The sequence below is a fragment of the Callospermophilus lateralis genome, chromosome 15 (genome assembly GCF_048772815.1).
Source record: "Callospermophilus lateralis isolate mCalLat2 chromosome 15, mCalLat2.hap1, whole genome shotgun sequence".
Classification (NCBI taxonomy): Eukaryota; Metazoa; Chordata; class Mammalia; order Rodentia; family Sciuridae; genus Callospermophilus; species Callospermophilus lateralis.
Window position 1 is genome coordinate 76,026,744 of NC_135319.1, and position 17,685 is coordinate 76,044,428.

General features: G+C 35.0%; 2 protein-coding genes across 3 annotated transcripts in view; one reads left to right on the forward strand and one right to left on the reverse strand.

Annotated features, from left to right (window-relative positions):
* Nucleotides 1-1,115: 1,115 nt before the first annotated feature.
* On the reverse strand, nt 1,116-17,383 carry Bbip1 (BBSome interacting protein 1). Its single transcript, XM_076834850.1, is given in 5 exon segments — nt 1,116-1,292; nt 1,295-1,440; nt 2,121-2,198; nt 16,724-16,802; nt 17,137-17,383. Coding segments are annotated over 4 exon segments (282 nt in total). The 5' UTR covers nt 16,761-16,802; nt 17,137-17,383; the 3' UTR covers nt 1,116-1,271.
* Shoc2 (SHOC2 leucine rich repeat scaffold protein) overlaps nt 17,234-17,685 on the forward strand; it is a 95,183-nt gene continuing 94,731 nt past the window's right edge. The window contains exon 1 of one of the 2 annotated variants that reach the window (XM_076834845.1): nt 17,234-17,619. The gene's annotated coding sequence lies outside the window, so the exon portion shown is untranslated. The remainder of the gene's footprint in view (nt 17,620-17,685) is intronic. The other variant, XM_076834847.1, reaches the window with a different exon arrangement.

The window sequence follows — 17,685 nt, forward strand, 5'->3', positions numbered from 1 at the left end:
CTTATCCCTGAGTTTGATCCTCAGCACAGCAAAACAAAAACATAAAACCCTTTCTAATTTCATGCAGCAAATATCAAACCATACAAGGATGTACAGTTGGGCTATGGAATTTAAGCTATATTCTTCACAAAATTTTTAACTTGCAAATATTTAAGTCAAAAGTACAATACTTTTAAGATTATAATGGGGAAAAATGCATAATTTATTGATCTGATCTACAGCTTATTGAAATTTAATGTGTATATGTGTGTATATATATATACATACATACGTGTGTATATGTATATATATGTGTGTGTATATATATACACATACATACACATATATACACACACATTTATATATATATATAAAATAAATGGTATGCTTACACAAAATTATTCTCCAATGACTGAAAGCTTTATATTTACCGATGGTTTGGTGGAAAAAAAAAACCTAGCTGCCAATAAATAATTATCTAAAGAATGATCATATTTCTGTTTCACAGAGCGTAATTGCTCACCAAGGCCTCAATGTCTACAATAATTTAAATTGCTTATTGACTGCAGCAAACCAAGGATTTTTTTTTAGTAATAATTTACAAAGACTATTCTTAGCAACATATTAACAGTTTTAGGTACAGCTTTTTACCTCATGTCTTTCAAGCCTGTATTACTCAGACTTATATAATTACAAGCAATTTCAGGTTTTTAATTGGGTTTGATAGCTGGACGATAAAGGTAGTAATGTAATTCTTTAGTCCTTAAAATTAGTATAATTAAAAGCCTAGCTGATTATAGAATAGGTGAAGAAACCAGTTTGGTATGGTAGGATCATTCTGGTCAGAAAAGATAGTATTAAACATGATATGGTACACACAATTGGTTAAAAAATTTTAAATTAGGTAATGTATAAGCCCCAAATAAATACTTTTGAGATTAGAAGGTATCTTCAAATTCAGGTATTTAATAAACATGTAAAGACCTTTTGTATATAAAAGTTAAAAATTAGTCACTTGTGCCAGTAATTAAAAAACTGATAGCAGTAAGAATGAAGAACAATTTGCAATTCTAAAAACAAAAGAAAATTCAAAGTTTTAACTGTGGTCAACAGAAATCACTATTTAAATTCACAAGTTTTATCAGTCTTGGGGATTTTATTTTCATTTATATGAACATGAATGTTACCAGTTTTATTAAATACTACTTTCAGCATACAGATACAGAATATTTTCTAGTTCTTAAGTGGTAGGTAGGTAGGCAAGGTAGGGTGTTCCCTATGATAAGTTTTCATCAATGGGTTATTTGCTGCTGTGTTCTTTTTCTGCCATTTCTTGTTGGTGAATTGTTTCTTGTGCTGCTTGCTGCATTTTTTCCAGTTTTTCCAGAGTCAGAGATTTTAAGGGTAAAAGTTTGGGTTTACACAGCACCATTGTGGTTACATCTTCCACAGACAACTGCCCTAAATTTAACAAGAAATAAGAATTAATTTTGAGGAAGATAATCCAGGTGTTAGGTGGTTTGGATCAGCAGCTAGAATAAAGTTCTAAAAACCTGTCACTGAAAAACCCCTAATCTTAGACTGTGTTTTGCTTGTAACCAGAAACATCAGTCTATTCTGTAAGTACCATTTCTTAATATTGGCATGTGAAGGAAGTTTTGAATTTTGTATGCAAGGTTCTAAGTTACCATAAAACATACCTTTTTGTGTCAGATGTTTAATTTGAAATACAATTTAGGAGAATATATACACAATGAACAAAAATGTACCAAAGTATGATATTAATTTAAATATTAAATTGCTGCATTTTTAACTTCAACCTTAAACTTTTCTTACTATTGCTTGATTTAGGTTTTTTTTCTCCCACTTGCAGACCTTACTTATGTGAATTCCATTTAGTTATTACTTCCACTGAAAAATTTCATATTTCTAAGTATAAGAATCTGCTTCATTTTTTTTTTCTTTTACTGGAAAAGTGAATTCCTGTACAACCTACTCGGAGTATACAGTAAAGGGGATAGTAAATGAGATATAAAGAACACAATAATTGGTAGGTGTTTAGAATATTAACACTGCTATGTGACAATGACTGTCACTTTCTAGGTCTCTATAATAATGACCTAAGTAACTGACGCAGATACCTTGTTTTGGAAGAACCTCCCGGAACATTGACTTCAGTTCGGCCATATTTGAATTGTTGGATACAGTACGGTTTTTTCCTTCAATGAGAAATCAATTATTAATAGTATTAAAAAATATATTCCAGTATATTACTTGAGGCATTTCTATTTTAGTTTAAAGAGTAAAATCACAATTTCTGTAGTATGTGGACTTCCCTATCCTTGCATAATGTCTCTATTTTCTGTGGTTCTTCTCATTCAAACAAGGTTAGTTTATAGAAGCGTCTAGGTCTTGTCAGTTTTTATTAGTCAGTGGTGGTGTTAATTGGAAGGCTGAATATTTGAAATTTTCCCTTGGTAGGGAAATATTGGTAGAGCTTTGTTTTTTAGATTAAGATGATTAATAAACAGCTGAGGAAAAGACATTTACATGCAGCCATCTTGATTTAATGATAGTCTTTCCCTGAATGGAGAAAGATATAAAAAAACATTACTAGTAATGGAAAGATACATGAATCAGGCAGGTAGGTAGGAAAGGAAGTAGTAGGTGAACATTTCCTAACATTCCCTCTTTTCCTAGTAGTTAACAGCTGATTTCTACTTCTAAACCTTCTACAAATGAAAAGCAACCTAAGGATATTACTGCACACACAGGTACAATCTTTTAAGGGAGCAACACGGTAATTTGGCTTCTAAACAGGAGTGAGTGTGTTCATTTTACTCTTCTAATATAGGCATACTACATGTGCTCAAGGACCAGCCTGAATATAGTTATGCCAAGTGTGGCCAATAACATTTGCTCCAAATGTTACATCCTAGCTTATATTCAAGGTGTTCTGCACAAGTTGTAGAAAGATCCCTTTCCAAATACAGATGCTTTTCCAGACAGTCCCGCCCTTTTAGTGATGTCTCACCATACTGATGCAATCTTACCATACATCTTTCACAACATCACCACTACAGGAGAAAGATTTATTATTTATGAAGTGGTGATTATGGCTTGATGCCCGTCTTTTCCACCCACTGTAAATTATAATCAAGTGAACTGCTTCTGGTCTTTTGTCATTCCCGCTCCACTACTTTGACATGCCTAATAAAAGCTTCCTACTCTCCATCCTCCAAGTTTCTTCCCATCTCTTGTTCAAATAATTATTCTGAAATGTCTTTAAGTTCCTGAGGAGCCTCTATTTGCTTTCATGAACTTTTTCATCAAACTTTATACTATTGTCAGGGAGAGAAGATGAAGTGGGAAATGGGCCTAAGCCTGGAATAAACCAACTCATTGTATGAGGTAAGTATGCAATTTCCTTAGGATGTACAATTCTATATTAATTTTCTTATTACTTAGGCCTTTCAGTATTACCTAATGGTCACTACCTTTTTTTGTCCATGTTAGGCTGAAAGTTAATAACACTGAAGACTCCTGATCAGCTTTGAATACAGCTATCAAAAACAACACCTAACCTTTTCAGTAAAGATCACAATGAAAATATTAGGCCCTTATTTAGTACAAATCTGAGATGATATGCCACTAAAAAAGATACATTACAGATATTGATAAAGGTGAAAAATACCAGCTAAATGTTTTTATATTTGTCACCAAAATACTAAAGTGGTAAAAAAAATACTTAAAATCTTAATTGTTTTATGTAGTGAGCAACTCCAACTCATATTACCCTGTTTCCTATGCCCCTTTCACATCTAAAATCTGGCCTGAAGAAAAAACAATGAAACTTGGTGCTCTACCAAACCTCAGTTCTTGGTTTGACTAAGATCCCATTGTTAATGGAAAGGGTGTGGGCCAAAGGAGTGGGTTGGGATTGGTGTGGGGGAAGATCCAGGGCCATCACTTGCCTAAGTGGTTTCTACTAGGGATGAATCTTTTCCCTAGACCCCCTTAGGCATTGGCAGGAGAGAAGCAGGATGGGAAGGGCTAATATAAGCAAGATGGTAGTTGGATGGCTAGCACTGGCTGGGCTGTACTATTTTGATAATTAACTGCTCTTGGAGTCCAGAATAGGAAAAGGCATTTATTTCCTTCTCCCAGGTGGTCTGCTATTAGCCAAACATAGGTGTTTTCTCTGGTATAGTATGTTTGAAGGAATTGTGGCTGCTCCTCAGAGAGGAGTGGTTATGTGAGATGTATATAAAACCAGGGACACGTGATCAAAGAGAAATATCACAGTGATGGCTGAAGTTATGTGTATCATACAACTACAATGGTCATTCAATTCAATAAATGAGTGCCTACCATGTGCCAGGCACATGTTTTGTTAATCAGTGAACAAAACAAAAAAGCAAAAGCTTTTGCTCTTTTGGAACTTACAGCCTGGAGTAAGGTAAAAGAAGCAAAAGAATACTACGTAACTGTAACTGCTATTGAAAAACAAAATATTTTAAAGGGATTCAGATATAGTGGAGGAGGTTATTTCAATAGGAAAATTAATGGGCTCATTAAAGTGACTCTTAAGCAAAGACTGCTTTTGTGGGTTGGACTATAGGCATGTGTTGTGTTGTGAAATTGCAAAAAGTAAAAAGTCTGACAATATCCACACATCAAGAGAAAGTATGGGGAGAGAGAATTCTGTAATAGCAATATTTTTAGAGGGATATTTTGTGTATCTAATAAAAGTTAACAAATTTTCTGACCCAAACTTTCTACTCCTAGTAATCAGCCCCCCCCAAAACAATAACACAAGTGTATAAAGATAATAAGCATGTTCATTAAAGCATTACATTGAATAGCAAAATGTTGAGCAACAGATGAACCTACATGTTCACTATTAGGTCAAAGGTTAAATAAATTATGAAATATCTGTAGAATGGAAAACTATGCCATGGCAAAGTAAAAAATGATGCAGACTGTCAAGGCCCCTTCTAATAAAAAAACATTAAATTGCAGAAGTAAAACTGTTCTTACATGAATGCTTATAAAAAAAGCAGGGTTAACTCATCACCTTCTTTCTTTCCTCCCAAACTTTTAAAAGTTTGTTATTTCTCCTAGAGATAATAGTTCCGATGGCTCATGCATTGCAAAAATTATGCCAACCTATCTAGCTAACTAAGCTGGATGTCTAAAACCTTCAGAAAAACTCGAAGGAAAACCAAATGTTTGTCATGAAATATTTTGCTGTTTTAGGAGATCTGGAAGACATGTCTAAGAAGAATAACTACTTCAAAATCAATCATATACATCTGGAAAGCTTAAAAATCTCTGGTAATTTTTTTTTGTATTTGTCTAAATCATGAAAGTATCCTGAACTTTTGAGAAGATATACCAATAGTCATTTTTAAAAAAGTTTGTTCTTTGTGGTACTGGGGATTGAACTCGGGGACAGTCTATCACTGAGCTATACTTCTAGCCGCCCCCCCCCCCCGCTTTTTAAAAATTTTTGAGACAGCATCTTGCTAAGTTGCTCAGGATGGCATTGAACTTGCAATCCTCCTGCCTTAGCCTCTGAGTTGCTGGGATTATAGGCATGGGCCACTGTGCCCAACAATGGTCCTCAAATTTTCTATTGCATACTCCTAAAGAAATTTTGAAAAACTATCATTTTAAATATTTCTAAACTGACATAAAATTTTTATCATGAGCTTAAATAATTATAAGGATATAATTTTTAGCCTATTTAAAAACATGTCTTAAAAATATTCAACATAATAGCTACCATTAACTTAAAAAATGAAGCTTTTTTAAATCAGAAATTTTATATTATTCTTTTTCTTCCCAGATCTTTTTCCATTTCAACTTTAATGTAATGGTTTCTTGCTTGATATTTTAATTACTCTTCTTTGTTGCAAGAAATGTTTATAAATTTAAAATAGAACCTGGCTCTTCGTTTGTATTACTAGAGTTATAATGTTCACTTTGGTCTATTTGGCTCCTAATAGATTTTTACCCCCTGGAGCATTTCATCATAGAAAAATTTCTACATAGGATTAGAAAGAAACCTTTCCTTGCTAACATCTTCGATGATTGTGAAAGGGGAGATGAGAAATAAGATTAAGCATGTGGGTTTATGCACAGGCCCATTTTATCAGGGAATTCAGTATCAGCAAAGACCAAATAAACATGGAAGTTTAGGATCTGGAAATTGATTACCCTTAACCTTGCTTACCTCCATTCCCCTCTTCAGATATCTTGAAGGTTTTTGTGAACCCTGGTATAAATATTGCTGATCTATACAATAAATCACCCAAGTTCTTAGAGATGTTAATGGACATTTCTGAGATTTCATAGTTCGTAAATTTGAGAGACTTGGGAAGGGGGAAAAAAAACCCTCTTTTTTTTTTTTTTTAAACAGCAGGACTTTCTAGAAATTATTGTGATTAATCTCCAGTTGGAGCACTGAATATCATTTTGTATCATTTCTAAAACTTATTCGATTCTGGAATCTTTTGAAAGTTCTTTTATGGGACCAAAACTCATGAGAACATACTTTGTAATGTCATTTTAAATGTGGTATGTCTAATATGATGCAATGGATTAAGCAAATTTAAGAATGCCACTGTTCACAAATAACTAATTTTGAAATTAGTACAGGCCACATTCTGAATATAATTTATTTTAAAGATCAACACAAAGACTACTAAGTGAAAAATTTAGACCACCTTGGACAAAACTTGCATTTAAAGGAATCATTTAAATTTCTTAGGAGAAAATCTTTTTTGCATAGCTTTGGGGGATTTGGCAAGAATTACAACTATTCTTGTCTCATATCACAAGGAATTTCTTAAGTGGGGAGTTGTGAGATTCAAGTATATTCAAGTCTTTTGGGCCAAAATGTTAACTAATGCTTATTTTTGAGCTTTATTTCTATATTCTTATATTAACATCTCTTATTAATAAAAGGTTAAGAACAAAATTTAAGTATTTATATGGCAAGCCATTTTATATTGAAATTAAGTCCAGTCAGACTAAGGCATAATCTCTAGGTTTGAGAATCCTAGAACCAGGGCAAGGGAGAAGAAATAGGCACATAAACAGCCATAATGCAATGTTAATATAAAAGTTCTACACTTAAGAAATCTATGTAAAAATGCCATGTGAACAAAAATTTGGAGCAACTGTGAAAGGCAGAGATGATTAAGAGAGAAATTTCAGATGCAGGTAACAGATGCTGCAAAGAGACAAAGAGGAACAACTCAAATCCCAGGGTGTATTATGGAAGTGGAGGGGAGTGATGTTAATAAAAGTTACTTTCAACCAGTCTGAAAAACCAAATCATAACTGAATTGATTTTAAAGGAAATAAGAAAAGCCACTGAAATATTTTAAAGATAAGAATAGATCCCAGAGTATTACACACAATAGATTATCATTAGGCAACCATCTTCATAAAAACAAAAGTAATCAATAATAATAGGACCTTTCAGGCTGTGAAAATAAAGATTTATAATTTGTTATGATTAAGTTTGCTCTTATGTCTTGGATTTGAATCTTGTGGACCAATAGGAGAGATGACCTTTAAACAGAATCTTTCATTAAGCTCTTACTTTTACACCCATTACCTATTTGGAAAGAACAGTCTGTAGTTCTTTGTTCGAGAAAGTATGGATCTCTAAAGTGGTCACAAATTGATGAGTTTATGGACTACAATTAATGTTATACCTTGTATTCTATTTGAAATTGAACAGTGGATAGTAAAGACTGGAAATAATAAAGGATGCTGGTTAGCTGACAAGGGAATTATTCTTTCAGAGTAGAAAAATAATAAATGTAACGTAAGAAAAGGAATTTGGGTCTTTAAGTGCTTATCCAAACAGATTTTTCTCTATCAATAAACACTGTCATTAAAGTACCTACTACAGAGCTAGATAAGGTAAGGAAGACAGTGAATAAGAACTAATTCCTCTCCTTAATGGGTAGGCTAGTTGGGGAAAAATAAACATGAAAAAAATCTATAGATGAAGACAATATGCTTTAATAAAAGTATGCCCATAATCCCAGATATTCAGAAACCTGAGGCAGAAGGATCTTGAATTCTACGCCAGTCTGGACAACATAGCAAGACCCCACTCAAAAATACAAAGTCAAACAATAATAAAATACTTAGCCCAGTTTAGGGGACAATAAATGGTCTCTGAAGAATTACTGTGACATTAGAGCTAGTATCAGAGTGCTAGGTAAGAAGGGGATATGTAACAAGGTGAGAGTGTTCTAGGCAAAGTTCTAAGGAAATATCTATATAGAGTCCAGTGTGCATATAGTGAGCATCAGGTACTGTGATGGGACTAAATGGAGGCCTTTAACACTATGCCTTTGAATTTGGACTTTATATCCTATAGATGGAGAGAGCTAATTTGATTGCTCTAAGTGGTCTGTGACATGATTCACTTTTGGGAGACATATTCTAGTCAAAATAAATGAAAACTCACAAGAGACAATAGAGGCAAGGAGATCAGTAAGGAAGCTGTTTTCCTATTTAGATAAGATGATAAATTTATGAACTAAATCTGATTACATTAAAAAGAGAAGATGGAAGAAAGGCACAAGTTGAGATTCAAATATCCTCCACTTTGCCACCCACCAACCCCTTCTTTCCCTTTTGGGTGATAAGGAAATGATCAAGGATAACTGAGATGAGCTAGTGGACAGCGCAGATATTAATTCGAGATGAGAATACAGGAGAGAAGATGAATACCATGAATTAAGTTCAGACTCACCAAGTGTGGAAGTCTAATTTGAAGGTAAAAATTTGAGGTTCAGAGTCAATGACACAGTAGTCAGCTATACAAGTAAACTTAATCACCCAAGAATGGAAAAAGATGGTGGGGTTAGTGGAAAAGAGAGACAAGAGTATAGTGTAGCAGTTGAGAAAAGTATCGAAAGTCAGATTAGTCAGTTAACTTTATGTCTCAATGTTATTGGTAAAATAAAAGCTTGTAATGGCATCAACTTGAGAAAGTTAGTGTACTGAGGATATAATTCATATAAAGCCATTACATTAGTCTGTGGCATTTGACGGGAGCTCAATGAATGCCAGCAATTCTTACTGTATTTGTATCACTACAATGTTGTCATAAGATTAGATTCTCAGAAAAAAATATCTATTAACATGTATTCGTTATGGAGAATAAAGAAAAATCTTCAGGTAAGCAGGAGCACTTTAGAATTTTCTACCCATTCTCTCTACAGGCATATTGTCCTAAAACATATTCACCATTTAACTTAGGTTTTTCCCTTCAGTCTTGCTTAGTGGTTCTTAAATTTTAGTTTCCTTAAGAATAGCCATAATCGCATAGTGTTTGTGAAAGTCATGTACTTAACCCTGTAGGACATTTTAAGGGACATTCTATAGTATTCTTAGAATAGCTCTCGTTGCCTAAAAGGTGGTTTTAGAATTGAATAACCCATGCTCCCACCTGCCTCTCAGAGTATCCCTCCTTATATATACATAAATTATTACATTTAACAGATTAAGGCCTAAGAAAAATTATCTTGTCCAATATCACATACTTGGCAAGTAGAGAAACAAATTTTGAACGTGTATCTGCCTTACTCCAAAGTTTAATTCCTTTTCAGTTCTTTCTATATTGGATCTGGAAGAATGACCTAGAGACCCCAAGTACTTTAGTGTGGAGACCCACCAAAGGAAAACCAACATTTAAGAAGTTAAAAAGATAACAGGAGAGTAGATGATGAATAGAAACAAATGAATTTTGAAGTAACATACTCTTTAATATCTTCTGGAATGGACAATTATAAAGCTATTAATGACCTTTACAAAGGAGGATGAAAATAAACTATGTGTGTCAAATAGTAAATCTTAGGAATGATGTAGATTAAAAAAATAAGTGTAGCATATTGACTAAAAGAACTTTGTTTTTCCTTTGTGAGTGCAACAACCAGACCAATGTATACGTCTAATAAACTGTTCTTTTTCTTTCCCTCTTCTTATTTTGTGGATTTTGCATTCCAGTTGTTATGTTTGATATCACCCTGAAAGCAATCTCTTAGGAGCAAAAACTGCTTTTTGACTATGGATGTTGTTTATAGCATTAAGTTTCTTTCTTTTTTTGTGGGGGTGGTGGTGGTGGCAGTGCTAGGAATCAAACCCAGGGCCTCATGCATGGTAAGTGAGTGCTCTATCACTGAGTAAATATCCTTATCCCTAAATATTACTTTTAAAAGAATATACAATTGGAACTTTCAAATCTCAATTTGTATTTTAATATGCAATACTTTAAAAGCTTATGTTTTATATTTCTCTTCATCATGTTCTATCAGATTACATGAGAGCTTGTGTCATAGCTCACATGAGAGTGTACTGATTAGACCAAGATCATGTGTTAAATAGCTGAATAGGACTATCAGCTTTAGATTACACCTTGTTTTTTCATCTAACCATCTGGAAAATGTAGGCTGTAGTCATACAAGGGGAAAAGAGAAGGGAATAAGATTACTAAAATCCAAACTCCATTCCTGGTTAACTCAAAGTACACATATATGGAACAGAAACATTAGAACAAAAACACTGTGGATGGCAAAGACAAGTCTTGGTTTCTAAAAATGTTAAGGACAGGATGTGGATCTGTTTTTAAAAGTATCCTCATAGGTCACACTAGGTCTCCATACTCCACTTGATTTTTATTAGGAGCCCCATGGTGAATAATGGGTTATCATCCTTAATTCTAACCTGTTATTAGGTCTTCACTGTCATCCCCCTCCCCACTATTTTATCTTAACTCATTAGCTTATCTTAATTGTATAAAATCCTATTTTTTCAAGTCTGAGATGAAATGCTTCAGAATATTCCAGGGGTCCAAGTGTTTAAATTAAGTTACGAGAATAAAATCCAATGTATGACTTAAAGGCTTCCACCAGAGTGTCCCCCCCAATCAATCTATTCTATATTTATTCCTTAAATGGGGTACACACTGATAACTAGCTGTGTGACATTGAATACATTTCTTAACTAATCAGAGGCTTGGTTTCCTCATAACAAGGTTCAAGCAAAAAGTGGATATAAAAGCACCTAGAAATACAGTATGACATTTATTATTCTAGGTCTAATTTTCATGTAACAAAGGACTTGTTCTAGATTACCACTAAGGTACCTTCTTCTTTTTTTTTTTTTTTTTTAGTTGTAGATGGACATGATACATTTTTATCTATCTATTTATTTATTTTTATGTGGTACTGAGGATTGAACCCAGTGCTTCACATGTGCTAAGTAGGCACTTTACCACTGAGCCACAAACCCAGCCTCCTAATTTAGGTACATTCTGACTCTAGAAATATTTATAAAACACCATGTTACGTATAAAACAGCATGATCTATTTAAAGGTATTTTCCCTCTAAAAACCTGTTTTACTTATTTAAATTTAAAGCAGCATGGGCTGCCAAATTTTAAGCATTTTTGAAAATATGATAAAGTAAACCTATTTTATAATTCAATGCTGAAAAAATGTGAAGTCTTTTAAGTGGGTAGTAAATAATAAAAATATATGAAATTGTAATCAAGGGAATAGAAGCTTGCTGTTCAATTCTTTGAATTTATCTTGAATTTTTGATGGAGATAAGTGATTTGTTGCTTAGGGATGTAATGGCACCTGAAATATGGAGGAGAAAAAGAAAGATTCTCAAAAGCATTCTGAGATTTTCAGAGCAAAATCAAGTTTTCATGTAAGAAATTCTAATGTCATAAGCTGGTGACCTATGGTCTTATCCAGGTTAAATGATTTGCTGCCTTGTTAGAAGTTTTAAAACTATTTGAACCATATGCAGATTTCATATAAAATCCAAATTTTAGCTCTACCTGACAAATCTGCCAATACCAAGCTCACATTCCTGCATAGCAAAACTGTGCTAGGGCTGGAAAGTGATATCCCAGTTCCTTAAGCATGTGCTCTCAAATTCATAAGTCCTTACTACTGCTCCTCCCCTCCCTTTTTTAAAACCTTACCTGCCTAGACATTAAAGTCACATGACTTTCCAACTACAGTAAAATATAGAGCCACTGCAATATATTATATCCCAAACTATCTTATTTTTAAATTTTTAGTGGGCACTGAGTATCTTTTTTTTTTTTTTTTTGAGGTGTTGGGGGGTGTCTAGCTACGGTTGTTCAGGTTGGTACTGAACTCCTTCCTCCTTTCAAGCAAATCTCCTCACTTAGCCTTCCAAGTAGCTGGGATTACAGGTACAAACCACTGTGCCTGGCCTAGTGGGCACTGAGAAACAAAAATACTCTGGGATCTAAAGGAGGTACCAGGAGCAATACTATTTATATAAAGGACATTAAGGGAATTTTTCTCTTGTGAATATTTATTGTTAGTTCCTTTACAGAAAATTCAATCTGCTTAGTGCACGTTGTAAATGGGCACAGCAAGAATGGTAGGAATAATAACAACAAAACTTTTGTCAGAGTCAGACTTTGGGACAGGAGTCCCCTGTGTTTTTCCTTTGCTAGTAAAGCAATAAAACTTCTTTTCCCTTTTTCTCAAAACCATGTACTCATTATTTAAATTAGCATTGGGGACAGGGACCAAACTTTCGGTTACAAATATTGGTGACCCAGATGGGACCCCAGAGCAGCCCCTGCTCAGCTTTCTTGGACAGGCCTGGCACTCCAAGCAACTATAGTTCCATGCCGAGGATGTAAGGTGAACTTTTTGAGAGCTGACTACTGTAAAGTTAAGAAATGGGTGAATATGCCTGGGGTTGAACTGAACCAGAAAAGCTCTTCCTGTAAGTAGAGGGAGGGACTAAGGGACACTCAGCAGTTGCCGAAGCCCATTTTGCTTAGAGGAACTCCTGCCTTCCTTCCCTGCACTGTAAGGATTGCTCCACCTTGTTCTACTTTGAGGAAAAAGGAAACTGAATACAGTAAAGTCATGACATGTTGGCCATTTGATAAGCTCCCGCGGTGTGCACACAGAGACCCTTGATTCTACACTTCTGGTTCCCCTTTGTGGGGACATCTGTGGCACCACTGGTGTAGGAGTCATGGTTAAGTGGGAGTTGGGAACTTAAGGAGATTTTTTTTTTCCCCCTATCTGGTCTGTTTTAAAGGTTCCCATCTGTCGGCCATGGTTTGGGGATCCTCTCTATCATTATGTTTTTTGTTTGTTTGTTTGTTTGTATCTTTTTCTGGCCCTTTAAGATAGTGTGTTGATCCTATAGATTGTTTCTTCAGAATGATCTTGGTTTAATGGGCCACCTATAGATGTAAATGTGTCTAAGAAAAAGATGATGTTTTACTGTTAAAAAAACAACCCAACCAAAAAAACTCTTTTGTCTTATCCAAGACTTAAGGTTGACCAACAAATGAATTTTCAAAAGCATAGCAGATTTTGGATATAAACTGAGAAAAAGGTGAAAGGGGGAGCACAGAAAGAACATGTTTTTCAGCAAAGTAATAACACTCCCTCAAGCAACTGCCCACACGCTAGCAGAGTGCTTAATGGATTTATAATGTTCATCTGGAGATGGCAAGTAACATCATATGTTATAGAGCTGGAGTCCATGGTATTTTCTTTTCTATCTGGAATCTGCTGGTAGAAAATGTTATAACATGGTAATTTGGTTAATTAATTCAGACTCAAGCGAATAAAATGTGTGGGGTCTAGTGTCTGAAATATGTCTAGGCCTCAGAGTGGGAACTGGTGTGGGAGAATTTGGATGATGCTTTTGGCTCTGGTATACTCCAGTAGCAGACAGTACTATAAAGTTAGTAGAAAATGACATATCCTACTTAATACAAAATGCCTTTTTCTAATGACCTCTCCTAGGCTTCAAAATTCAGTACTAGACAGAAGTCTTTTTTTGTTTGTTTTTAATATTTATTTTTCAGTTTTTGGCAGACACAACATCTTTATTTGTATGTGGTGCTGGGGATTGAACCCGGGCCGCACGCATGCCAGGCGAACTTGAGCCACATCCCCAGCCCGACAGAAGTCTTAAGAATACTGGCCATTAATCTTTAGAAAAAGTATTTGCTTAGTACTTGAAATAGTTAGCTATTTCAATAGTATGCAAGCAAAGAGAATTGTACACATGTATTCTCAAAACCTGCTCCTCAAAACATCTGCATCAAAATCCCTTGGACTATTATTAAAAATATAGATTTTTCTCAAGCTCTCCAGAAATCAGAATTACTGAATCAGAATCTTTGATTTTTAATTAGGTTTCTCATAATTAAACTTGGAGAACTATCTTAGACTTAGTAATATACTCAGTAAATATTTAATGCCTACTATATGCCCATATTGGACTGCTTTAGAAGTTACTAATAACTATCATACTCTGACCACATTCCATGTGCTATAAACCAAGCTAATGCATTTTACATATGTTTGAATTAACTCTGTTCAACAATATAAGAGATTTTAAGGCTCTATTTTATAGATAATAAAGAGAACAAGTAAACTGTTCAGGGTCATCCAGCCAGTGAATATAATTGTGTTCCTGAAACCCAGATCTGATTCTAAATTGTCTCTATAGTTTGATATATTATTTTCTGTTTCTTGAATCCAGAGTCAGCTAAAATTTTATTATATAACTGGGCATGATGTCATGTGCCTGTAATCCCAGCTATTTGGGAAGCTGAGGCAGAAGGACTGCTTCAGCCCTGGAGTTTAAGATCAGCCAAGGCAAAACAGTACTGTCTCAAAAACAAAACTAAACAAAAATTTTTCATAGTCCCACATGAACAAATTTCCTTCTACCCAAGAAAGCAACTAATCAAGTGCATTATTTTAAATTTCAATATGATGGGTAAAAACATTCAATATTAATCTGAGAGATTTCAATATGATGGGTAAAAACATTCATTATTAATCTAAAAGATTTTGCCCTCTCAGACTATTTTCTTGGGCTTTAGTGCACTTTCCTCCTCTCACTTATCTTTCAAGATGAAATACAAGTCTAGGGTAGACTTGTATTCAGAAAAGAAACCTGACAGTCATGGGAGTTCTCTTCTTATGATTATAAAGTAAATTCCACTAATAACACACTCTCCATTGGATAGAATGTTCCTAATGAACCAAGTGTTAAGTATAATCTTGATGTTGCAATTTTTAATAGGCTCTGCTTAATGGTACCAAAAGCTATCACAAAAACACTAGGACCAATTAAAACTTGCAAGAGAATTTTTCAGGAAGAAAAATAATATTGCCTAAATTGGATCATGGCCAGATGGGCAACAGTTGCTTTGGTATCTGCATTGATAACATCAAGATTCATCTGTATTTGAATTACAGGGCCCACACATCTTTCAACAGCAGTCTGCTAGAAGTTGAAACTCATGAAACTATGCTGACATCAGTACACTTTGCTGCAGATTACAATACATCAGCTCCAAGTAGAGGCAAAGTAGCAGCAACTTTTATTAAATGTAGGCAGTCTAGGTTGCCAGCTGAAATCACTAACTTATTCATACACAGGAGGATTAAATGCCAAATTCTTTATGTGCTAAGTAGGATGGATTTAACAGCAACTAATGACAATGGTATATGTAGTACAGCTGAGAAAGTTTAATCATGATTGGAAAAATATGAATACTGTCAGGTATTCCTGCAAAAAATGTTAAACTTAAGCCTCTGGGTTAATTTTGTTATTAAGAAATAACAAAACAAAACAAAAAAAAGATGTCTTTAAAAACAAACAAAACCCAACAAACCACTTTGGCTCAAACACTTCAAAATATTATTATTCTCAGGGAGAAGCAGCATGGGGGTTAGTTCTAAATTAAGATTAAAGAGTGCTAATAACCAAATACAATGCACAAATCTTTACTGGATTCTGATTTTAGGAGACAGGAGATGAAGAGAAGGTATAAAAAATATTGCATCAATTGGGGAAATTTGCACACATTACATTTTAAATATTACAGAATTATTAGTTTCCTTAGCTGTAATAATGACATTGTATTTTTAAGGATAACTACTACTTGTCGGAAATCTTAGAGGTGCCTACCTAAAAATAAATGTCTGCAACTTAGATCCAAACAGTTCAGCAATAATAAAATAGTATTTGAGGAGGGATGAAATAAATATGTCAAAATATTAATTACTGAATAAGTGAAGGGAATATGAATGTTTATTATACATTCTTTTAGTTTTTAAATGTATGAACTTTTTTATGATAAAACATTTGGGAAAAAATCATGCTGATAAAACTTCAAAGGGGAAACCAAAGTGTAAGTTAAATAGCAGGGACTATGCAGAATTTGTAATAAATTGAGAAAACAGAAAGCTTGGTTAGCAGTGTCTTGGGCATTTTGGAGACACCCAAAATATCCAATCATTTTCTAAGTATCAAAGTAATATATGCTGGGTGAAATAATAGGCTGATGAATCTGACAAAACCATTCTATTTAGGTAACACATGGTAGTGAAGCTAAAAACAGTGATCGGCATAAAGAGGTACAAAAAGTGCTTAGATAAGCTCAAAGAAAATTACTTCCTGTTGGGAAGAATCTGGAAACACATCTCTAAGGATAACAGAATCATGGATGCTCAATCCAAAAGGTCATTGCTACAACAATAATTAACCTCAAAAGAAACATGATTAGTTCATTGTGGCTAAAGCATGAGTACTAAGGAGGGAGAAATTAGGTAAAAGAGGGCAGATTTGCACTCGTTGTGGACTAGCTAGATATAATCAATTTTCATTTTACCTGAAAGTTCTGGTCGGTTTTCTTGCTGTTTTAGCATTCAATCTGGTAATATCAAGATGTCGGAGTTCTTGACTGAAGCCTACGGAAGGAACTACATAATATAATGTCAAGATTAGCCTTGTAAAAGTCATAGGATAATTTTACGAATATTCACGAGCATTAAGTTGTTTAACATATAGTAAACTCACAAGATTAGGGCAGCATATCTTTATCCAGAACTTCAGTTAAAGCTTACAAAGAAACAAGAGACAAGAAAAAGAAAGTAAAATTAGAAGGGGACAAGGGACGAGGAAATAAGACTTAGAAGTCTTGCCGCGGTGCTGGGGAAATCATCTTTTTTACAGCTGGGAGTGGAAAATGACTTCCTCAGATCCCGAATTCTCCATTCTCCAAAGATGAGGGAATGGAATTACCATACTTAACAGAAAAGAGGGGGCGTGGTCAAGAGTTCCAATTTGTTCCAGCCGTCCCCACGCCCCAGCTCCGCTGTACAGTCCGCGCTTTAACCCGGTTGGGGCCCTCCGGCCGGGCAACTTGAGCTAGGATTAGGCGATCTGTCGAGGGGTCGGGCCCCAAAGGGAACCTCAGAGGGGCGGAGGGAGGGCGGACTGCCGAGCCAGCCGGAAAGAAAACCTTCTTCCAGCGGAAGTGGCCCCGACACCCGCTTACCTTCTCAGTGTTCCAATGTCCCAGGGACCGTCGACCTCAGCCATCCCTGGGGGTGGGGCCCGGGGACACTCACCTCGCCTCGCAATTCCTGCCAAGAATAGGCACTCCTCGCGGCGTTGGGCGGTGGAAACTATTCCCACCCCTCTGCCATGACTCTACTGGGAAGTGTTAAAGGCAACTTCCGGACAGGAGAGGATTTTCGGAGCCCCAAACTGTTGTCCACCTAGGTAAGTGACCGGACGTCTCAGCAAAATAAGGGCAAGAAAACTAAACGTAGTCTTGAGTATGAATTT